This window comes from Erpetoichthys calabaricus, chromosome 7, assembly GCF_900747795.2.
Source record: "Erpetoichthys calabaricus chromosome 7, fErpCal1.3, whole genome shotgun sequence".
NCBI classification, from domain to species: Eukaryota; Metazoa; Chordata; class Cladistia; order Polypteriformes; family Polypteridae; genus Erpetoichthys; species Erpetoichthys calabaricus.
The window spans coordinates 130,572,958-130,598,909 of NC_041400.2; the positions used below are offsets into that span (position 1 = coordinate 130,572,958).

At 38.8% G+C, this 25,952-nt stretch overlaps 1 protein-coding gene across 1 annotated transcript in view; it reads left to right on the plus strand.

Moving 5' to 3' along the window:
* The first annotated feature begins 505 nt into the window (after positions 1-505).
* Positions 506-25,952, plus strand: part of ubxn8 (UBX domain protein 8) — a 47,766-nt gene continuing 22,319 nt past the window's right edge. Inside the window, exons 1-7 of the mRNA XM_028805394.2 lie at positions 506-619; positions 6,277-6,411; positions 13,448-13,518; positions 14,242-14,364; positions 16,747-16,890; positions 18,063-18,104; positions 21,326-21,400. Of these exons, the coding sequence (XP_028661227.1) occupies positions 535-619; positions 6,277-6,411; positions 13,448-13,518; positions 14,242-14,364; positions 16,747-16,890; positions 18,063-18,104; positions 21,326-21,400 (675 nt within the window). The 5' untranslated portion in view covers positions 506-534. The remainder of the gene's footprint in view (positions 620-6,276; positions 6,412-13,447; positions 13,519-14,241; positions 14,365-16,746; positions 16,891-18,062; positions 18,105-21,325; positions 21,401-25,952) is intronic.

A 25,952-nucleotide genomic window follows, 5' to 3' on the forward strand; every position in this document is an offset into this window, starting at 1 on the left:
TACTGTACAGCTGTGTACTGTGCTTTCAGTTTTTTTTTTTCAGTTTGTCTCAGATTTTCAGCGATGTACGCTGAACCCCTGGTTTCTGTAGTTCAACCACAATAAACTGGAATATGTCCTAATTTCGAGAGACTCTTTCCAGTCGGTGCTGTGATCAGGTACAACTTGGAAACTTGGAGACTTGTATCCTTACACGCAAGTCCCAGTCTTGCCCGATCTTAAGTGCCGGAAGTAACAGTGGAAAGCGGCAAGCCTTGGCACAGCACCGCGGACTTGCCATTTAATTCTGCAGTAGAAAATAAAGTGTAGCTATCAAACGACTCTTCACAGTACAGTAATTGGGCTCATCTGTACGCGCCTAATTTTATAAGACACCACGTATTAAAGTATTGCGCTTTTAATTACGGTTGCCCTTAATAATATTCTAGCTGTCCTTGTCAAACGCATTTTTGTGGATTATATCCGGGTCTTGCATATGTAAACTACATTTCCCAGAAACCTTTGCGGAAGCACGGCGTCTCCTATTTTCAAAGGATGGTTTCCTCTAGGATTGTTTTGGCTTTTGCGTTTGTGTCGATATTTTTTATCGGTTTGACCACTTGGAAGAGCTCGAATATTGGTAAGAAGGCCTCTAACTGTGGGCTATTTATTGTGACGGTCCTGGAGAGTTATGCGAAGAGGAACGGTTGCTTGCCGAAATGTCGATGACTTCAGACGCTCGCACTAATTCGGGTTTATAGTAAATAAAACAAACAGACCACCAGGGAGTGTGCAAAAATTAGTCCATAACTTGTTTACCACATATATTTTTGGTATTTGGTTTGTATTTAACTTTTTGACTCAATGTAATGAAAAGAGTAGGAACACTTCTTTCAGTATTATTACAAAACATTGTTACTGTTTTGTTAAAAAAGACCAGGAGGGTATTCCACGAAGCGTTCTTATGAAGTCGAGACTTAGCTCAATAAACCTCACTTAAATAAGCTCCCTTTGCCAGTCGAGGCACAAGGGTTTCTCGTTATTGACTCAAGGCGAGAAATTTAAACAGCCGTGACAATCGATCGTCGATAACATCGATCGGGGCTCAAAAAGTACAGAGAATCGTGCAACATCGGCAGAATGAGTACTTGCGACTTTAATCGGCTATGTCATAATATGGGACAGATTTGAAAAGTTAACAGTTTTATTTAATTGTCGTACAATAGAAGAACATGTAACAGAAGCAGTGTCATTGTTTTCAGCAGTTGATCGAGAAGAATTTAGTGGATCAATAATAACGCAAAAAAGAACAGTCTGTGAGGCAATCTATAGCCGACTATTACCTAGAGTGCATTACAGTTCTGAGTGTGTGCATTGCATAGTTAAACATTAATGACGTTATTCACATAACATGTAAACATATTAGTTTGTGAATACCTGAAACACTTAAAACAATATTTCATTTGCAATATGAAGCGTATTTGGCAGCAGTTGAACATACTTCAGAAATCCTAGAATATTTATGAAAACATTATATTGCGCATTAAGCAACCATAGAAAGCTGCAGCTTCTTCCAGGGGTGCTATGTCCCAGTGTCACTCCTGCTGATTAGTTTACGCTCGTCAGAATGTCAGATTGCACAACACGACTTGGACACGTCATTGTTATTTTAAAGGAATGACCCGTGCATTGGTATTGTGAATGATTTGTATTTTATACATTCAGTCTCCAATTTGCCGTTATTCGCACATAACTGCTGCCTGTTGCGCCTGTGAAATTTGCGAAGCTTAAATAACATCTAACAGAACTTTAAATAAATGCATCTTACATTTATACTCACAAAAAAGTTTAATTGATACCACTAACTTGCTGCAGCGAGTTGACTTCGCAATGTATGTATTTTAGCTAACTGCAAATAAAGTTTTTTTTTTTTTCTTTTAGTTTTGTAGTCGTCAGGAAATACCGGGGGTCTGTGCTGTCCTTTGAACTATTTTTTTACAGACAATCTGAACTCCATCATTCATCGGATTTTCAAGAAATAGACATGACATGAATGATCCCATAAGGCCGTTAAAAATAAAATGACTTTTTAGGAATTGAATGTAACGACACAAATCTGAACTGAACTACTTAAAAAAATAGACCAAAACAGTAATTAGATAAAAACATAACACAATTTAAGTACCATTGTATGCATTATATGCAGGGACTCCCTCGTACTGCTGGGAGACTTCAATGCTCACGTGGGCAATGACAGTGAGACCTGGAAGGGCGTGATTGGGAGGAATGGCCCCCCCTGATTTGAACCCGAGTGGTGTTTTGTTATTGGACTTATGTGCTCGTCGCGGATTGTCCATAACAAACACCATGTTCAAGCATAGGGGTGTTCATATGTGCACTTGGCACCAGGACACCCTAGGCCTCAGTTCGATGATCGACTTTGTGGTCGTGTCATCGGACTTGCGGCCACATGTCTTGGACACTCGGGTGAAGAGAGGGGCGGAGCTGTCAACTGATCACCACCTGGTGGTGAGTTGGCTTCGATGGTGGGGGAGGATGCCGGTCAGGCCTGGTAGGCCCAAACATGTTGTGAGGGTCTGCTGGGAATGTCTGGCAGAGCCCCCTGTCAGAAGTAGCTTCAACTCCCACCTCCGGCAGAACTTTGACCATGTCCCGAGGGAGGTGGGGGACATTGAGTCCGAATGGGCCATGTTCCGTGCCTCTATTGTTGAGGCGGCTGACCGGAGCTGTGGCCGTAAGGTAGTCGGTGCCTGTCGTGGCGGCAATCCCCGAACCCGTTGGTGGACACCAGCGGTGAAGGATGCCGTCAAACTGAAGAAGGAGTCCTACCGGTCCCTTTTGTCCTGTGGGACTCTGGAGGCAGCTGAGAGGTACCGGCAGGCCAAGCGGAATGCGACTTCGGTGGTTGCTGAGGCAGAAACTCAGGAGGGGGAAGCAGTGCAGTGTCAACACTGTGTATGGTGGGGATGGTGCGCTGCTGACCTTGACTCGGGACGTTATGGGTTGGTGGGGGGAGTACTTCGAAGACCTCCTCAATCCCACTAACATGCCTTCCAATGAGGAAGCAGAGCCTGGGGACTCGGAGGTGGGCTCCCCCATCTCTGGGACTGAGGTCACCGAGGTGGTCAAAAAACTCCTTGGTGGCAGGGCCCCGGGGGGTGGATAAGATACGCCCGGAGTTCCTCAAGGCTCTGGATGTTGTAGGGCTGTCTTGGTTGACACGTCTCTGCAACATCGCATGGACATCAGGGACAGTGCCTCTGGATTGGCAGACTGGGGTGGTGGTCCCCCTCCTTAAGAAGGGGGACCGGAGTGTGTGTTCCAACTACAGAGGGATCACACTCCTCAGCCTCCCTGGAAAAGTCTATTCGGGGTTCTGGAGAGGAGGGTCCGTCGGATAGTCGAACCTTGGATTCAGGAGGAACAGTGTGGTTTTCGTCCTGGTCGCGGAACAGTGGACCAGCTCTACACCCTTAGCAGGGTCCTGGAGGGTGCATGGCCGTTCGCCCAACCAGTCTACATGTGTTTTGTGGACTTGGAAAAGGCGTTCAACCGTGTCCCTCGGGGAATCCTGTGGGGGGTGCTCCGAGAGTATGGGGTACCGGACCCCCTGATAGGAGCTGTTCGGTCCCTGTACGATCGGTGTCAGAGCTTGGTCCGCATTGCCGGCAGTAAGTCGAACCCGTTTCCAGTGAGAGTTGGACTCCGCCAGGGCTGCCCTTTGTCACCGATTCTGTTCATAACTTTTATGGACAGAATTTCTAGGCGCAGCCAGGGTGTTGAGGGGGTCCGGTTTGGTGGACTCAGGATTGGGTCACTGCTTTTTGCAGATGATGTTGTTCTGTTTGCTTCATCAGGCCGTGATCTTCAGCTCTCTCTGGATCGGTTCGCAGCTGAGTGTGAAGCGGCTGGGATGGGAATCAGCACCTCCAAATCCGAGACCATGGTCCTCAGCCGGAAAAGGGTGGAGTGCCCTCTCAGGGTTGGGAGCGAGATCCTGCCCCAAGTGGAGGATTTCAAGTGTCTCGGGGTCTTGTTCACGAGTGAGGGAAGAATGGAGCGTGAGATTGACAGGCGGATCGGTGCCGCGTCCGCAGTGATGCAGGCTCTGCATCGGTCTGTCGTGGTGAAAAAGGAGCTGAGCCATAAGGCAAAGCTCTCAATTTACCAGTCGATCTATGTTCCTACCCTCACCTATGGTCATGAGCTATGGGTAGTGACCGAAAGAACGAGATCGCGAATACAAGCTGCTGAAATGAGTTTTCTCCGCAGGATGTCTGGGCTCTCCCTTAAAGATAGGGTGAGAAGCTCAATCATCCAGGAGGGCCTCAGAGTAGAGCCGCTACTCCTCCGCATCGAGAGGAGTCAGATGAGGTGGCTCGGGCATCTGATTAGGATGCCTCCTGGACGCCTCCCTGGTGAGGTGTTCCGGGCACGTCCAACCGGGAGGAGGCCCCGGGGAAGACCCAGGACACGCTGGAGGGACCATGTCTCCCGGCTGGCCTGGGAACGCCTTGGGATTCCCCCGGAAGAGCTAGAAGAAGTGGCCGGGGAGAGGGAAGTCTGGGCATCTCTGGTCAAGCTGCTGCCCCCGCGACCCGACCTCGGATAAGCGGAGGAGGATGGATGGATGGATGGATGTATGCATTTTACACAAAATAATTTGTTTTTATCCATCCATCCATTTTCCAACCCACTGAATCCAAACACAGGGTCACGGGGGTCTGCTGGAGCCAATCCCAGCCAACACAGGGCACAAGGCAGGAACCAATCCTGGGCAGGGTGCCAAACCACCGCAAGACCAATTTGTTTTTAACTGCTTACAAACCTTTTTCAACTGCTCATCTTTGTACAGTTAAAACACAACCTTTCTGCATCTATTTGTAAAGTATTGTCCTTAATGTAAAAACCTCTACTGAAACATATTCTCACCGCTCAAGAAATAAAATGTTCAAATTACTATATATACTGAATTTCGCAAAAAATATTGCCTGGTTGCTGATAGTAGCATCATACATTCACCTGCTTTTTGCCAGATGTGGGCAAAGTCAATTCTGGAGGGCCATAGTAGCCGCAGGTTTTTGTTGCAACATGATTGCTTAATTAGATGCCAATCCTCCAATAACAAACTTTATTTAAAAATAGTTTTATGGGTTGTTAGTGTTTTAAGTTTGCCATTCTTATATCATAGATTTTTTACTTTCCAAGGATGTCATTAAAATGAGATGAAGCCTGAAGAGGATGAGTAATTCTCACTCTTTCACTTTTTTATTCTTGTAGTTATGTTTGTACATGTGACAATACATTTGAACTTTGAACGCTGATTATGTAGTAAGACAGTATAAATGTACATGTAACATATACTTTATAGCTTTGTAATTCAGTAGCGAGCCCACACCTAGAGTACTGTATGCAGTTTTCATCTCTGGGCTACAAAAAGATAGAGCAGCGCTAGCAAACGTCCAGAGTGGAGTGACTAGGCAGATTCCAGGACTGCAGGAGATGAGATATGAGGAAAGATTAAAGAAGCTGAACATATACAGTTTAGGCAAATGGAGATTAAGAAGTGTTAAAATTATAAAAAGGAATTAGTACAGTGGATTGAGACTTATACTTTATGAAGTCTTAATAATGAACATGGGGCAGAGTTGGAAACTTGCTATGGGTAAATTTCATACAGGTATTCGTACATTTTTCTTCATGAGAAAGTATTTCTTCCCACAAATAACCATAGACACATGGAATAAGTTACCAGGTAGTGTGGTAGACAGTAGAACTTTTGGTAGACTTGATGTTATTTTGGAGGAATTAAGTAGATACAGTTGGACTTGCAAGCTTTGTTGGATTGAATGGCCTGCTCTCAACATTTTTCTAATGTGCTACAATTATATGTTATGTTTATCTTATTTATTGATTCTGACAATCTAATATACCATTTTCTAAGTGCTTTTTTTCTGGAAACTATTGGTTATTTACTTAAAATAATGTAAAAGGCAGTAATCGATCAACAAAATATTTTTTAGGTCCCTGGAATCAACAAAATATTTTTTAGGTCCCTGGAAGTTCATTGTAACGGAATTTTACCTGTATATAGATATATAGATAATATATGAGATATAAAATATGTGGTAATTGTATTGTAATTATATGCATTATGGTCACAGTACTTTTACATGAAGGTATAATTATATGAACACATGGAAGACATTATTTATAAACTTAAATACTGTAATCATCTGGGCAGAGAATTCATCAAATATTTGTTGTCTTCTGCAGGTATCCGAGGGCTGTTATTACTCTTTGGAAGGGCCCTTCTTTTTCTTGGCTTTGTCACCTGGCTTGTTTCCACTGTTATCCCCCGGATCAAGTCTGTAGTATGGACTCCTCCGAAACACTTCCCTGAAGACATTGGTATGCATTTCTGACAGAGTACACATTCTTTCATGATGTTGATTCTAAAAAGCAGTTTTCTTTTATGTATTAACATGATATGAAGTTTAAATGTATTCTACTGAAAATGTGTTAAGCTAAGAATTTTTTTGCTTGTACTTAAGCAGCACATCTTTCAATATAGAAGAACACGTAAATAAGTCCTATCCAAGGTTGGGATTTGAACTATGAGGCAGCAGTACTATCCACTTCACCCATGTGTACCTCCATTTAAATTATAGTAAAATATGGGGCTTTGCCCCCTGCTCGCTTCGCTCGCCAACCCCCCTTCCTGTGTGACGTGCCAGTAACTTTGCATCTCTGCCGCTTGCGTATGTGGATTTAACTTTTACCAAACAACAAAACTTTTAATTCTCGCGGATAGGCCTCTTCATTGGGAAGAAACACTGCTGTTCCCTGATGGCAACACAAATTAGACGAACTACAAATCTCCGACTTAAAGTTTAAAGCCAAACAACATCTACATACTTCTGTCATATCACCTATCCATATTACTAACTGAGAATGCTAAACCGGATGGACGCAGGGACATCCGGCCATGGGCCGTGGCCACAAAAGACGTACTGTGCAGGCGCCCCACAAACCCCCCCCCCAAGCAACGGAAACCGGCCGGATGGAATGCAACGTAAACGCACGAAACCTTTGCACACGAAATGGGACACACACAAAGAAGAGGATTGAGACCCACAACACCCAAAGCCCCCCTGCAGTAACTGAAATAAGAAATGAGGCCACGCGCCCCTAGGACACCAAAAACAAAGGAGTCACATGCAGGCACACATAGCACACGAAACGGTTCGCACACAAAAAGGACGATTCAGCCCCACGACACACAAACACCCCCTCCACTAACAGAAATAAAAACTCAGGCAACAAGCCCCCAGCACACAAAAAAAAAACAAGCCGTGAGCGCCACACAAAGCCCATTGGACACGAAACGGGACAGACTACGGACATAGCACGCGAAACGTACACAAAAAGGACAATTCAGACCCATGACCACACTAACGATTGCGCCACTTAGCTGACAGCGCGTTCAATAATAAGTCCACTTTTCATGAAAATTCATTGGGATTAATGAATGTCATTTGCAATCATTGTCATTCACTTAACTTCCCTGAAGAAACAAATGACAATACAAGTAATGAATTTACACTTTGTTGTCAAAAAAGTCAAATTACACTGCCTCCTTTACATTCATATCCTGCATATCTACAGAAGCTTCTAACTAACGAAGTACCTGAAAGTAAAAACTTAATGAACTGCATTACATCCTACAATAGTTCATTTGATTTTGCATCTACCGGAGTAAATATCAGGTCACCAAAAGGCAATGACCCATACTGCTTTCACGTATGTGGACAAATATTACATCGCATTGGAACAGTGCACCCTGAAACAAATCAAGAACGCAAATATGCACAAATCACGTCGGCACCTACAAAGCGCTTCTGAAACCGCAGAAGAAAAAATGTCTCGGCTCCAAAAACACATGTCACTCCTTATTCCAAATACCGGTCCCAATCACAGAAACATCGGTATCCACTATGACAATTCACAGTAACAATGCACGTGACATCCGTCTTGCCACACTATTAATTATAGATGAATGTACAATGGCATCCAGTCACTTACTCAACACCATTGATAAACTTCTACAAATGTTGATGAATAATAATATTCCCTTTGCGGGAAAGGTACTTTTATTAGGAGGAGATTTTAGACAGTGCTTAGCTATTACTCCACTTACAATGCGCTCAGCTATTGTTCAGTCCACCTTAAAATACGCGGACAATTGGCATTGCGTTGATGAATAATAATATTCCCTTTGGAGGAAAGGTACTTTTATTAGGAGTAGATTTTAGACAGTGCTTACCTATTGCTCCACATGCCATGCGCTCAGCTATTATTCAGCCCACCTTAAAATACGCGACGACGTCATATAAACAACACGAGACCGAACTACAATACATATACAGGCGCGAGACCTGATTGGTGATAATACGAAGAAACGAACAGTCCGCATATTAACAGTGAGTTCGATCCTACTTATTACTTATCCATATTCCTAACGATAAAGATCAAACAAGTCATCAATTCACGATCACGGATACAAAACTAGATGGCTCGAGTAACGGGACCACAAACACGAACCCGCATCAAACAAAAAAAATTCACCTCGGCGCGCTTCTAAAACCGCGGAACAAAAAATGTTACGCAAACAATTGGCATTGCTTTCTAAAGATACACTTGGTACAAAACATGCGATTTCCAGATCCCGAATATAACAATTGGTTATTACAACTAGAACATTGTACACTCACCAATACAGATGGACTTCACCCAGATATTATTTCAATTCCTCAACCCTTCATCTGCGACGACTTACTTACGGAGATATTTGGAACAGCGGTCTCATTAGACCAAATGCCCCTTTTAACACAACGAAGTATATTATGTCCAAAAAATATTACTGTTGATCACATTAATAACCAGGTCATTTCATTACTTCCTGGAGAGTCACACCTCTTTCTAAGCTCTGACAAAGTTGACTCTGATGACGACAATGACCATCTTAATTTCCCCTTAGCATATTTGAACACTATTAACCCAGCCGGATTACCACAACACAGTCTTAGCCTTAAAAACGGAACAATACTCATGCTATTAAGAAACCTTAACACTAAACAGGGTTTATGCAATGGTACACGTTTAGTCGTCTACACCATAACACACAATGTTATTCAAGCAACAGTTCTTACAGGATCACATGCTAACAATACTGTTCTAATTCCTAAAATTGACCTTACAATTTCTGACCTGGAATTACCTTTTACACTTAAACGGAAACAATTCCCCATTAAACCTGCCTTTGCCATGACCATCAACAAATCACAAGGACAAACCATGCACAAGGTTGCCATCTACCTATCTGAGCCCGTTTTTGTACATGGACAACTTTATGTGGCCTTCTCACAACTTCGACGTTCATCTGACGTTAAAGTTAAGGTCATAAATGCTCCATGCCAAGGAAAACTCATTCAAGGACAAGACACCATCTTTACTACTAATGTTGTTTACAAAGAAATTTTCCAATACACCTTTACACTGTGCCAAACACTTTATTGTTTGCTTCCTATCTGCGTCATCTATACCTTCACACTATGCTATATCTCATTCATACATCACGCTCTTTGTAATTTCCCAACACCAGGGGTTGGCGAGCGAAGCGAGCAGGGGGTGGAGCCCCCTAGTGTCCATATATTCAATCTCTTTTCGCTTTTACCTTTTCGTCAATATCGCATTGAATTTTGATTCCGTGTTTGGAATTACATCGTGACAAAGCAACATATAACTGCCCGTGAGTGAATATCGTTTCTTTCTCTCTACACGAACTGTGTCTGACAATAACATTCACATAAACGAGAAATGATTAAACCGTGTGCGTGGTTGTAAATGTTTTAGATGTTGGGCAGGACTTTTCTAAATCTCTTTGCATAAAATCTTGTCTCGCGGGGCTTGAACTTTTCTCTCGCGGGATTTCACTTTCACCAAACAACAAATTTTTTAAATTCTCATGGATACGTCTCTTCATTGGGAAGAAACACTACTTTTCCCTGATGACAACATGAATTAGACGATCTACAAGTCTCCTACTTAAAGCTTAAATCCGATCAATATATTTGATCTCTTTTCGCTGTTCCGTTGTTTGACCGAGTAATAATTTCTGTTTGTTTGTGCTAATGCGATCGTTACTATCATTTTTTTGAGACTTTAGAATTTTAATACTTCCATTATCTCTAACCTGCTCTGTATGTGTATTGCGCTATCGTTTTTAACCCTCTTTACGACGTTCTACTTTGTAATCAACTCTTTGTCTTTTATTTCTGGCCCTGGGCGTGGTTAAATCTCTTGGCACAAAGTCTCGTCTCGCGGGACGTGAAAGTGTCTCTCTGTGAAAGTCACGTCTCGTCTCTCTTCCCAAGATTTTTTCATTATAATAGAGAGAAATAATCTGTGTTACTTTCTGGACTTTGATTCTCAATGTTTATTTTGGCTTAGTCTTTTGTTCTTTTCAGACTCACTGCTTTCTGGCCCTTTTTCCTGGCATTCATGGTACATTCATCTCCATGTCCTTCCTTTTCCAAGCCCTCAGGTCACTTACTGTATGTTTGATTCAGAGTGTCCTTAATAGTTGTGATGCTTGTTATTTGGAATTATTTTTATTGTGATTCATTAATTTTATTTATTTTTGATTTTAGTGCAATGAAATTTTGAATTTTTATCTGACCTTTCATTTTGTGTTGTTTTAAACAAAGATGCTGTTGTTTTCTTTATTGTTGCCATGTTGGTTTCCAGTGACCCTACTGCAAGTAAAAAACATGGATATTTTTGGGATATTTAAAAAACTCCATACTTGCTTGCTCTTTATTTTCAGTCCTGATTTTTGGCCCCGACTCTTCTTGGCCTTTTAAGAATAACCTATATATTTTTTTTTCTTTTAGGACACAATAGAAAAGAGCAACATTAACACTGTTTGCACAATGTCCTGTTGCCATGCTTGTAATTACAAAGTAGGAATAACTTAATTGCCTTCTTTTCATAAATCGAGGACAATTCACTCCTGACTGGTTATTGCCTTTTATCAATCAACAATAGTGTTATCTTCTAGAGGACTAATGTATTTTCCATGAATGCAGAATATCATTTATTCCTGAAAGCTGTCATCTGTTGTATTCTGGTCTTTAGTAAAGAAAGCACGCAGGTTAGCTGTAACAGACAACAGGAACCTCCCTGATTTCTATTTAAAAGGGTGCATAGTGTGTTTTGAGTTCCTTCACTGATACTTTGTATTCTTAAAATCATTCATTTTGGAGGTTGCCTAAAAGTAAATTCAGTAAAGGGGTATAAATTGAACTGCTATGTCTTTTTATACTGAAGAAGAAGATGAAGACCTACTTACAGGGAAACATGACAAAAATTAAGCTTTACCTGAAATATTTGACAATTGACAGATTAGTCTAATAATAATATTGATCATTAAAAAATCCCCGATAAGACTTAATCTCTTCATTAGGTACTATTTAGTAGTACTGTTTACATACACTTTATCACTTCATGTTTCATACTTGAAGGAATGACCTATTGGGCTTCTAGAACTATTTTAATTTTTTTTGTCTGTAGTGATCAAGGTAATGTTTGAAGACATGTGAGCAACACATGTGACAGATTGACTGAACCATAACATATAAACCAGTATAAGCTGTGAGAATGACTAATGAGGCTGTGATTTCATGTCACCAATATCCAGCCTCACTCCATTCCATAGGCTGCAGTGAGGTGTTTGTGGAATGACTGTGCTAGTAATAGATCTAGCAGCACATGTTGAAAAGCTTTCCAGTATCTGTTTTCATTACTGCACAAATTCAACATCATTATGGTTAATAAAAATAATAATAATTCATTACATTTATATAGCACTTTTCTCAGTACTCAAAGCGCTATCCACACAGGGAGGAACCGGGAAGCGAACCCACAATCCTCCACAGTCTCCTTACTGCAAAGCAGCAGCACTACCACTGCACCACTTGTGAGGACTTAAAATTAAAATGGAATTACATAACTTTCTTCATATACCCATGTTTTTGTAAAGTTGCTGTTTATAATTTGTAAGAACCCTGTATTTGATTTCAGTAAGGCACTCCTAATTGATGGCACTGGTATTGCCTATCATTCAAGCACCACAGAAACAATAAATGGGGTGGGCACACGGGGTATAACAAGCTCTTGATTTAAGGGTGCATTGGAGTTTAAAAATTCTTTATTTAGGAAAGTTGTCTGTTAGGTTGTTCTGCACATTAGAGTTTACACAAGAAGTGTTACAGGCCCCTGTATCTCATTGTTATCCTGCCCACTTGGTGCTATGTAGGGAGTCCCAGAAGTAAGATGCACCGCTTGATTATTAGGAACAATAACAATTTTTATTTTTATAGCATTTTTTCATACTAGATGATATAAATCATACAGTATGTCTTTACAAAATGTAAAAGACATTGTAATAAGAAAATAAAAACAAATTAAATTATATAAGTAATAAATAAGTAACAAATGCTGGTGCACCCGATTTCATTCACGCATCACAGGTGGATGCACAGTGCCTTGATCAGGTGATGGTGTCGCAAAACACCACCATTGAAGAATCTGAAAAGAAAGCAGAGAAAAGTAGAGATCAGTAAAGATGCAAATCTCTGAAAAATAAGATCATTCTGTACAAGAATAAAGCAAATAGCCTGCAAATATGCACAGGGACACCAGAAACTGACAAAAGAAACATTTACTGCTTTAATAGGTTCTCCACTGAATGGCTGAAAGGGAATCATGGGTAGGGGTTAAATGACTGAACTTAAAGATTTGAGAAGGTGATGGTGGGGAAATAAGAGTAGCCAAGAGGTTTCTGAAACATATAGTAAAGTTGCATAGTGAAGAAAACAGTCTAACAGCCCTCTTAATCAATTAAAGATCATGTACCTCTTTAAGAGACCACCCAACAGTCCTAAGAATTTGATTTAGGTTTGTCTACTGTATCCAAGTCTGTGTTAAATTTGATACAGAGTGTGCGGTTTATTTAACTAATGAAGGAACCCAAGAAGGACTGCATCTGCAATGCTTAAAAATAGATATAATTAATTTCATAATGAATGGTAAACTTGGGGGAACAACATTAAGTCTGTTGAATCCCACAAGTAAGACCTGTGTGCTGGCCTGTACACACATTACTTTTATTGTGCAGTGTGCTGTGTATTATTCTACACTTTGCAGTGCTATCTAGCAGAAAGCACCTGAGTTGGTTACTGAGTTTTTAGGTGCATGTATTTTTGAACTTCTGGTACATATTTGTGTTCTTGTAAAATAAATTAAAGCATAAATATAACATTTTACAATTGATTTAATAGAAGTTGAAATGTTTCCCTGCTGTGAAGCTGTTTTCCTAATTAAGTTCCAGATGCAGAGGTGGAAAGGAAACTGCAGCTAGCAAGGAAGGAGAAGCAGGAGGAATACAGAACAAGAGTAAGGAAAGCAATAGATTAATAAATTGTGTTTGTTTTTATATTCATTAAAGGAAGGTTATTTGCTTCAACATTATTAGGTCATTTTATAAGAGTTACTGCAGAAAACATACTATAGGTAATATATCACATTATCTATGATTTTTCATAATTATGTGATGTCTCTTTAAGACAAATACTGTACAATGTTGGAATGATACATATTTTCAGACACACATTGTATGCTTATATTAATAAGACAGTGTAATAAGAATAAGAAGTGTAAAGTGGCTTGTAATAATGTCCTGTTTTAAAGCCATTACAGGAAGTGAAGCTTCTTTGGTTAGATTAATTAGATTATATATTTATAAAAGCACATTTAAAGCAACAGAAGTTGCGTCAGAGTGCTGTATGAAGAATCATTAAAGTAAACACAATGCCAACAATCCTGCAGAAACAGATTAATAAGACATCCAATTATAACATTTAATTAATGGTGAACTGTTGATTTTGTTGTGTTTATGTGGCTAACTTTTTCTTACAATGCTTTATAATTATTGAAAACCTAGTATGTATTTTAAAGACTTGTTCTTTTTGTTTTCTGTTGTAAATATTTCACAAGAGCAAAAACGGTCAAAACTACATTAATACCTTTTTATACAAAAAACACTTTTCTGCCTTCACTTCTTGCTTTTACCAGGTTTGGATATAAGTGTGAGTAAGCAGTTGTGCATATTTCCCTTAGGTAGCAGCATACCAGGAAAATGTCCTTCATCCACGAGAAGAAATCAAACTTAGAAAAAAAGAAGAGAAGTTCTATCAAATGACTGGGGAAAAATGGAAATTAAGTCATGGTTATGTACTTGGGGTGAGATGAAACATATTTATGTTTATGTTTAAATTAATTAGCTTTCAATGTGAATGCAGTTTGTTGTTTTTTAAAACATTAAATCAATACAGCCCTTAATATAACATACATTAGATAAAGTTTTTTGTGCCTGTGTGTTAAATGTATGTAAAGGTAATACTAAACATACATCAATAATTAAATAAAATTTAACATGATAATAACAATAACAAATGAACAGTCATTGTTTTCTGTAAAACTCAGAAGTAGTTTGTGTCATTTTTCGTGGAACATAGTTGAAGATTTTTGTTTGTTTTTTCTGAACATGAGCAAACTCCTCTAATAAAATAGGTCTCTTGCTTACTTTTGTTCTCAGAGAATTATTAAAATTTAATGTGGAACATCCTTCATATTTACATGCTGCATTAATACATTAAAAATATATGATTTATGTTTATATTCAAATTCAACCAAATTTTATTAGAATTGCAAAATTTTGAAATGCAAGATTAGTTTGATTTAGTAATGTGAACAAGTATTCCCATTTTGAGATGACAGAGACAGGAATTCTTAAGTACAGGGGGTCCTTGGGTTACAACACAGTTCTGTTCCTACAATAGTGATGTAACCCGAATTTTGGTGTAAGTCGAAACACACCCTAGCCTAAGTCACTTACCTATCCTAACACATTTGCAAAATCATAATCTAGAACATAAAAACACAACTAAGCCACAGAAAAAGGAAAAGGACATAAATATGCTGTCCTGTACACTGTACTGTAGTAACAGGAAAAAATGACAAAAGATGAGTGTAAAAAAATTCCTTACCTTTATTCCTTCTGATCTCTTTACAATGTCTAATTTCACTTCCATCATGATGACTTTCCTCTTCTTCGAAGCACTGCCATCTGAAGACTCTGACTTTTGTTTAGGAGCCATAATAAGGGCCAAAAAATTTTCCAAACAAAGCAACACAAACAGAACACTTCCTCCGCATGCAAACCAAACTAGTTTGCCACCTCCCTCAGTCATACGCCATGTTACTGTTGTATTCTTCCGCTACACGCAACCAAACTAGTTCGCCCATGTAGTCTGTAAGTACGACACTAATGCCATAAGCTGAAACACTCACATCTCAATTTTTTAAGTTTTTATGTGAGCGAGTGTTGTAAACTCGAAACGTCGTAAGTCGAGACGTTGTAACCTGAGGACCCCCTGTATTTATGTTTTATATTTATGCGAGAAACAATTGTAATAGGATTAAAATTTTGATTCAAACTTTTCAAGAGATCCAAATGTTTTAAGCATCATTGATAAGGTTGGAGTTTTTCCTTCATTGTGACTATCTGTGAGTCTGTGCTACCCAAAACATTTGAACAAATAACAGTGATAAGATTTTAGTAAGAGTACAAAATTTAATTGCTAATATGTCAGAAGTCTATTGATTCTAGAAAAGTTTTTAGAAAAGACAACATTTGTTTTACTGAATTAAGTTTCTATTTTTTTATAACCAGAAGTGAATTTCAAGGTTACCTCTGAAACGTTTCTTCAGTTTTTCCAAAAGTCCTCTAGTCTGCTGTTATTTTACAAAATTTTAAAAAGGCATTGCTTTTTGTGACTTGAGGGACTTTATATAAGATATATTGCTTGAGAAGAGGAAATAAATGCTTACTTCAACATTCTTCTTTAAATTTGAAGCAAAATTCTTGAAAGCAGCTATTTCTTTATGTGCTATTTTCAAATACAATTGTGGGGAATGTGCACATTCAGTTTCCATATCTCAACAGTGAGTGGGAAGCATAAAAACAACTTACCAAATGTGCAATGTTGCGATTTTATTGTGTTGTGTTGTATTGTGTTATGAATATAATGGCATTCCTTTCATTTTGGTCTGTGTAACAAGTAACGAGGACTTGCTGGAAAATGTATTGAAGTAAAAAGTATGCAATTGACCTAAAAATGTAGTGGGGTAAAAGTAAAAGTAGTCCTAAATGAAATATACTCAACTAAGGTACAAATTATGGGAGGTATTTTCTGCAAAAAAGGAAATGAAAATTAAAAGTCATAGATTGCATTTTCATTTTATGATTTTTAATTTTCATTTCTTTTTCTGCAGAAAATACCTCCCATAACAAATAACTGAAAAATGTACTTAAAGTAACAAAGTAGTTAATTATCTTAAACTTCTGATAGCCATGTGTAGAGAGCTACATGATAGCACAAGTAATGTTAAGCTAATTTGTAACAGGAATGATGTCCCTGTGTCTAAAAGTATTACAAACTTTAAATAACACATTCAAAAATTGTGTAGAGATGTTCAATAACCACTGGCTTACCAATATTTAAATTAATGTTAGTAGCAAAGCTAACCAAAATAAAATGATTTACATTTGATTTTTTGAAGGTTGATGAAAATTCAGAGCACATATCCTCTCAAGAGCCAGAAGTTGCTTTTGAGTCTCCAAATGTAGAAGCACGATGTAGGAGGAAGCTCCCAGAAAGCATTACCCAATTGCCACCTTCACCCAAGCCTATTACTTCTAAGAAGGTAACTTTGTTCAATCTAATCATTTTTCCCTAATTAGCTGTCTTCTGTTCAAGGTTATGAGGATTCTTAATCTCCTAGTGGCAACATATACAGGCCTAAGTCAGCCCTTAATATGATGCTGTAATGTTGCAGGTTACACATCTAAAATTCCAAAAGCATTCACTCATCATGGTAATGAGTCACTAATATGCTAGGCCAACAAATGCCTAAATTAGGACGTCAGATAACATGCAAATTCTCAGCAGGAACCCTAGCTGTGAAACAAACCTGTATTCAAGCACAGATAACAGGATGTGTAATATTTTGGCTGTGATGGAGGGATGATGGCAGTGAGGGGGTCTTAAAATAAACAAAAAATAAACCCAATTGTATGCTTACAACATGCAAAACACATGCCTTTTTCTGAAATATTGATAGAAAAATCAGTGAATATCGTAAACAGCAATTGGAGTTCACAAGGGATTGAGCTTTTGAGGTGGAGATCCAACTCCCCATCAGAGACTATTGACCTATGAATGAACTTCCCACGGATGTTTTTCACAACTAATTTCTGAAATCGATAATATTTACATTTTTTATTTTATTTTTTTCTTGTTTCATTGAAATTGTAGTCCTTCATTTTTTGGCGAGTGAACTCAATGGTCGCCTCAATTTGTATTTGTGAAGCTAAACGCTAATTAACGACATCTAAGTGGAATAAATAACATTTTGTAGCAATCATCTTGTGTAGCTTTTATAAGATGAGGACTTTCTTTATAGGACTTTAGAATGTTTAGAAAAGGAAAAAGTACAATAAATATTGGCACTAAAAAGCTGGTAGAGTGTCTTATCTACAGTAATTACGCACCGTGAACTGTTGTATGACATTTGTCTTTTTGATATAAGACTAACAGGAGGATAATGTTTTGAAATGAACATTTTTTTAATATAATTCCGTGGATATGTTTGCTTTGAATCAAATTTAATTGTTTAATGTAAGATTGTTGGACTTCCCAGTTGGTTTCCTACCCGCTTTCCTAGTTCTAGAGCCCAGAGAATTCTGGACATGTCTTGCAGTGATGGCTATAAGACCCAAACAAACCCTAGATGTGATACCTGTACATTGAGAAATGTAAGATTTCATACACTGTTTATTTATTATAATTCTTATTATTATGTTTTTCCTCCAACAGATTGTCATTTTGCCAGAAGAACCTCCGTTTGATATGGAAGGGGTATGGTTAATGTTTCTTGTAATTTTTGGCACTGCTCCATGTTAACTTTAAACACATCCAAAACTGAGGAAATGAATGACTTTGCAATTATTTGTTAGTTTTAAAAATCTTTTGCAGTTACCTTACCTTATGAATCCAAGATAACATTCTTCAAAAGTAGCCAGATAGAGTCTAGCTTTCTACAACTGCTTAATGGAAAAAGTGGGTTTAGAACATTAATAAATTGATGGATTTACAAACAAAACATGTTCATTAAATATTATGAAATAACAGAAATTCTTCCTAATATACTAAAATAAACCCATGGGAACAACACTTTAACCTAAGTAGCATAAATTATAAGAAGTATTTTACATTTATATAGAACTGAAGGCATTTATGTAGAACTAGGATTGAATTTGATTACATTCTTTAACATTGTTCCAGAAACTGTGTAACGGCTGAAGTTTAATATTATTTTTCTATGAGTATGCTTTTCTGTCTGTCCATTTTTTGAATTCACTTTTCCAGTTTTAAAGCCACAGCCTTTTATTTTCTAGGAGTTACAATAGCTACCAGATTGTATTCTCAGCAAATGATCTCTTCTTGCACCGTAACTACGGTGGTGGCTCAGATAGACATTACAATTCTAAAAAGAGCTTCTTAGAGTACTAAACCTCTATTAACCAGTAGGTAAAGGGGAGGAAATGATTTTAATGTGCACATCTTTTTAATTTAATGTTTAATTGAGCAGAGTTTTAACAACGTTAAAGAGGTCATTTATAAACCTAAGCAGGAAATGAATGTAATACCAGATTAGCATTAATTAATAACTACAATACCAAATGAAAGCACTTCCTAGAGAAAAGCAATATAAAAGTAGATTAATTATATAGCTTGATTCTTTGACAGAGCACAATTCAGCCCCTGTTGAAAATCCCTGTCTACTTGGATATGAAGAGCATTAATATTTGCCACAATTGAACCATTTAATTTTTCTATGAACAGTTTATTAAACCTAATGCTGCTCTGGAGTTGGAACTTCCAACTCCAATACCTTTGTATTTATTTTTGCTTACAGATTTTTCATCACTATTTTATATCTGAAAAATATATATACACTCTCTCTCTCTCTCTCTCTCTCTCTCTCTCTCTCTCTCTCTCTCTTTCTCTTTCTCTCTCACTGGCCACTTTATTAGGTACACCTGTTCAACTACTTCTTAACACAAATGTCTAATCAGCCAATCACATAGCAGCAACCCAGTGCATTTAATTATGTAGACTTTGTCAAGACAACCTGCTGAAGTTCAAACCAAGCATCAGAATGGGAGAAGAAAAGTGATTTAAGTGACTTTGAACATGGCATGGTTGTTAGTGCCAGATGGGCTGGTCTGAGTATTTCAAAAACTGCTGATCTGCAGGGAATTTCTTGCACAACCATCTCATAGGTTTACAGACTATGGTCAGAAAAAGGGAAAATATCCAGTGAGTGGTAGTTCACTAGGCAAAAATACCTTGTTGATGCAAGATGTCACAGGAGAATGGCCAGACTGGTTTGAGCTGTTAGAAAGGTAACAGTAATTCAAATAACCACTCATTACAACCGAAGTATGCAGAAGAACATCTCTGAATGCACAATACGTCAAAACTTGAAGCATATGGGCTATGGCAGCAGGGGACCACACTGTGTGCCACTTCTGTCAGCTAAGAACAGGCAACTGAGGCTACAATTCGCACAGGCTCACCAAAATTGGACAATAGATTGGAAAAACGTTGCCTGATCTGATGAGTCTTGATTTATGCTGCAATGTTCAGATGCTAGGGTCAGAATTTGGTGTCAACTACATGAAAGCATGGATCCATCCTGCCTTGTATCAACAGTTCAGGCTGCTGGTGGTGTAATGGTGTGGGGGATATTTTCTTGCCATATATTGGGCCCCTTAATACCAGGTGAGCATCATTTAAATGCCACAGCTTACCTGAGTATTGTTGGTGACCATGTCCATCCCTTTATGACCATAGTGTACCCATCTTCAGATGGTTACTTCCAGCAGGATAACGCATCATGTCACAAAGCTTGAATCATTTCAAACTTGTTTCTTGAAATGATAATGACTTCACTGTACTCAATTGGCCTCCATAGTCACCAGATCTCAATCCAATAGATAACATTTGGGATGTGGTTTAATGGGAGATTAGCATCATGTGCAACCGAAAAATCTGCAACAACTGCATGATGCTGTCATGTCAATGGGGACCAAAATCCCTGTAGAATGTTTCCAGCACCTTGTTTAATCTATGTCACAAAAAGTTACAGCAGTTCTGAAGGCAACAGGGGGTTCAACTTGGTACTAGCAAGGTGTACCTAATAAAATGGCCATTTTTATATATTTGTGTATATGTGTGTGTGTGTATATATATATATATATATATATATATTATATATATATATACAGTATATATTGAGAGAGAAATGTACAAATAATATTTGTATCTAATTTCATCTTCTTCTGTTCAATCTTCTATATGATACCAAACATAAATAAAAAGGTTGTCTAAAGATAATTTTCTTAATACAATACTCAGTCCATCCAATCAATTTCTTCTTGTGCTTTGCCAAATGCAGAATTCCGGGGAGCTGGGGTCTGTTCAGCAACATCAGGCACAATGTAGATACCTAAATGGGATGCTAGTTCACCTAACCTACTGAAGATGTGTTTAGAATGTAGAAAGAAACCCAAGTATGCTAGAAAAATCTGCATGTTCAAATAATGTAATACAAATTCCATAAAGACTGGCTGACCATGGAACTCCCAACCTTAGGAGGTAAGAGATAATCCAGTTCTTTATCATAATAGGCTATCCCAGTAGCATTGTGCACGACAGTGCAGCGACAAAAACAAGCCATGAATGAATCACAAATTCACATCTGGGTATAGCATACTGTACTCACATTTGTTTAAAACAGAAAAAATAAGAGTAACCAAATAATCATATTTGGTCCGTGGAAGTAAAAGTGCATTACTGAGGGAGAACATGTAATCTGCTTGGCTTGGCATTCCAGCTCAGGAGCTATGAGGCTAACCTGTGTGCCACTGTGTTGTCTCTTTTTATAACAGGCAGTTGTGATTGAAATTGATAATTTATAATATGCTGAGTTTAGCTCCTTCATCACTGTTAACAGAACTATATTTGAAGGTTTCAGTTAGTCGTAATAATTTTTTTAATTTAATTTTATTTAGGTCTTCACAATAGCCCTTAGAAGTCCAAGTGGAAGGATTTTCAAAAGAAGGTTCATTGATTCACAAAGTACTCAGGTAGGCAGGTTTATTAACTTTTTTGAGGATGAGGTGGCCCTGACTCCCAAGGTCCATTTGCCACAAATTTACAAAGTCTGCACATACTGTAGATGCAAACTGTTGCACTTTCAGAATTTTTACCACAATCAAAGGAAAGCTGTGGACTAAAGTTAATATACCAACTCATTCTCCGTTTAGCACAGAATTGGCAAATGATATTGTTAGATTACTGGTACAAACAATTGTAATTGATTAAGTTTAAGCACCCACTATTGTGCATTTAAATTAGGTAGTTTTTTTCACTAGCTGTAGACTTATTGCTCCATGAGTTGTGTGTGTGTATGTATTCACTCATATAATGTGTTTTGCAGAAGCATTCACACACTTTTTTTTCTTTTTTTAATAACATTTTATTGGATTTATTTACATCAAACAACATTCCATACAAGCAAGTCAAATTTTACAAAACTAGGTTCAAATCAAGTCAACCCCCACCCTTGAGAAAGAGAGCTAGGCCAACATAGTGAAACTTTAATAGTAGAAAAGATTTATAACTAAATAAGTAGAATAAAAAGGGGAAGAGAATCTGCTTCCTCAATTTAAATGCTTATTCTAAAATATTATTAATTAGATCCTGCTGGGTTTTTAAAAATGTTTTGCATAGATCATCTAAGTGAGAATTTAATTTTTTCAATTTCAAATAATATATAACATCGGCTACCCAATGACTGAAAAGAGGTGAGTTTCTTGTCCTTCTCCACTTTAAGCCCATCTGGAAGTACACCAAACACAGCCAAAACATAAGTGGATTAGGACAGATTGTGATACCCAGGCTTTCTGAAAGGCATTTAAATATTTTGGTCCAAAATGATTTTAATTTGGTACACGCCCAAAACATATGACCCAATGAGGCTGGAACTTGATTGCAACATTTGCAGGTTATATCGTGCCCTGGAAACATTTTAGATAATGAGTGAATGAAGCACAGTTGGGTTATTAGTATATTAGCAATAACTTGCATTTACTGGGATACAATGCAAGGAATATAAAGAAATGCTGCAGGATTTTATTTGCAAAAAGCAGTGGTGACAAGGGGCATCCTTGTCTAGTGCCACATTCTAGTTTGAAGTAGTCTTAAATAATACTGTTAATACAAACAGAATCTTCTGGACTGGTATACAGCAGTTTAATCCATGCACATGTTTGGACCAAACCCAAATTTTTCCAGTGTGGTGAAAAGGTAGTTCCATTCATCCATCCATCCATCCATCCTCTTCCGCTTATCCGAGGTCGGGTCGCGGGGGCAACAGCTTGAGCAGAGATGCCCAGACTTCCCTCTCTCCGGCCACTTCTTCTAGCTCTTCCGGGAGAATCCCAAGGCGTTCCCAGGCCAGCCAGGAGACAGTCCCGCCAGCATGTCCTGGGTCTTCCCCTGGGCCTCCTCCCGGTTAGACGTGCCCAGAACACCTCACCAGGGAGAACCCTGAGATACTTGAACTCCTCCACTTGAGGCAGGATCTCACTCCCAACCCTGAGAGGGCATTCCACCCTTTTCCGGCTGAGGACCATGGTCTCGGATTTGGAGGTGCTGATTCCCATCCCAGCCGCTTCACACTCAGCTGCGAACCGATCCAGAGAGAGCTGAAGATCACGGCCTGATGAAGCAAACATGACAACATCATCTGCAAAAAGCAGTGACCTAATCCTGAGTCCACCAAACCAGACCCCCTCAACACCCTGACTGCGCCTAGAAATTCTGTCCATAAAAGTTATGAACAGAATCGGTGACAAAGGGCAGCCCTGGCGGAGTCCATCTCTCACTGAAAACGGGTTCGACTTACTGCCGGCAATGCGGACCAAGCTCTGACATCGGTTGTACAGGGACCGAACAGCCCTTATAGTTCCATTCAACCATATCAAATGCTTTTTCTGATAATAATATCTCTGGGGTGTTAGACTTTGTGGGTCAATATATTATATTAAATGGGCAATGACGATTGGAAGCTAAGTGTGTGCCTTTAATAAATCCAGTTTGCTCTTGTGATATTATTGAAGCAAGGACTTTGGAGTGTATCTTAACATCGTTATTCAGAAGTGAGATTGGTCTGTATGATGCACCTTGTAATAAGTCCTTATTTTGCTTAGGAAACACAGTAATTAATGCTTGACAAAAGGTTTGAGGTAGAATTTAATTGTCTCTAGCTTCTGTAAATGTTGCTAATAAAAAGGGAGCTAACTGAATTGAGAATTGTTTATAAAATTTGGCACGGTAACCATCAGGACCTGCTTTCCTGCTCTGGAGTGAGTTCATAGCATCTAGTAATTCTGATAGTGCCAGAGATTTGTCCAATTCTTCTGCACTGAGAGTATCGAGTTGTGGTATCTGTAATGCATCCAAAAACGCATTAGGTTGCATCGTGTCTTCTTTAGTCTGAGTAGAATATAAGGCCTTATAGTGTCTTTAAATGTATACATTATATTTTTATGGTCAATGATTTTGTCTATGTCTGTGTTGGTAATTGCGGGAATTGCATTGCGAACTTCCTTCTTGTAAGCTTTCTGTCCGTGTTCATAGTAATGATGTGATTTAAAAATGAGTTCTGTTTCTTTTGTTGTGAAGAGATTGAGTTCTGAATGCAAAGCCTGTCTTTTCCTATGAAGTGCCTCATTCAGACAACTGGCATGTTCTTGATCTATTCTGGTAATTTCACTGATTAGCTCTGATACCTCTTGGTTTCCAAATTATTTTTGTGGGATGGATAAGAAATAATCTATCCTCTTAAGAAAGCTTTCAGAGTTTCCCACAGGATTTCTGCAGAGATTTCTGAGGATGTATTTGTCTGTAATAAAAATCAATTAGCTTGGATATAAACTCCATACAGTTCTCGTCTGCTAATAACAGTGGGTTAAGGCGCCATCTGCAAGATGAATATATGGGGCAAACTGATTTAAGCTCTATGATCAAGGGGGCGTGGTCGGAGATAACAACAGCATCATACTACAAAATGTAATTGTGGGCAATAAATTGTTATCTATGAAAAAATAATCAATTCTTGAGTAACAGTGATGCACAAATGAGTAGAAGGAATATGCTGTTGAATTTGGGTTTAGGAATCTCCAGGGGTCTGATAAGTTATGATCAGTTACAAACTGTGTGATTGTTTTTGCAGTGTTAGATGTCATCACACCTGTGGCAGAAGGCCTATCGAGGTCTAGATTTAAAACATAATTAAAGTCACCAGCCATTATAATTTTATGAGTGTTCACATTGAGAATGGATACAAATACGTTTTGGATGACGTCATCCACATTGGGTGCATAGATAGTAATCTAAATTTCAGTTAAATAAATTACCCAAGACGATCACATATCGCCCTTCAGGATCACATACTGCATCTGATACTACAAATGAGATTATTCTATGTATAAGAATCCCCACACCTCTAGTTTTCTTTGTAAAGCTGGAGTGGAATATTTGGCCAGTCCAGTCTCTGTGTAGCAGGACCTGATGCTTGCTTACTAAGTGGGTCTCCTGTAAAACTACTACTTTAGCGTTTAGACCTATTAGGTGGGAGAATACTTTCTCTTTAATTCGTGATTGAGACCTTTAACATTCCCGCTCACAAAGTTAACTGTTTGATGATCTTTTGTTGACAGTCTGTAGTCTTAATTTAAGATAGTAGTACATTATTAAATAAGACAGCTTTGACCTTAATTTCCAATTTTTCCAGGTGTTATTGCCATGAAGCCTATTGTTACGTTGGCTAATACAATTATAAGGATTAATAGGATAGATAAAAAATAGCTTGCTATCTTTCTCCCACACCTCCCCCACTGTCACCCTGCCCTCCCATTTTGCCTCCCCAAGTGAGGCTAATCCGCACTTCATAAAGTCCCAGTCCTCTGACATACCTAGAGACAGAGCACGTCCAAAACAAAACAAGTCCCCCAACAACGGTGCATGAGGAATAAAATAAAGATATCTAATAATCATACAGTCCAAATAATCCATAATACTAACTGAGAATGGTAAACCGGATGGACGCAGGGACATCCGGCCATGGGCCGTGGATGCAAAAGACGTACTGCGCAGGCGCCCCACAAACCCTAACCCCCCCCCCCCCCCAAGCAACGGAAACTGGCCGGATGGAATGCAATGTAAACGCACGAAGCCATTGCACACGAAACGGGACACACACAAAGAAGAGGATTGAGACCCACGACACCCAAAGCCCCCCTCCAGTAACTGAAATAAGAAATGAGGCCACAAGCCCCTAGAACACCAAAAACAAAGGAGTCACACGCAGGCACCACATAGCACACGAAACGGTTCACACACAAAAAAGACGATTCAGACCCACGACACACAAACACGCCCTCCACTAACAGAAATAAAAACTCAGGCAACAAGCCCCCAGCACACAAAAAAAAAGAAGCCGCGAGCGCCACACAAAGCCCATTGGACATGAAACGGGACAGACTACGGACATAGCACGCGAAATGTACACAAAATGGACGATTCAGACCCACGACCACACTAACATAAATAAGAAATGACACACAAAGCCCC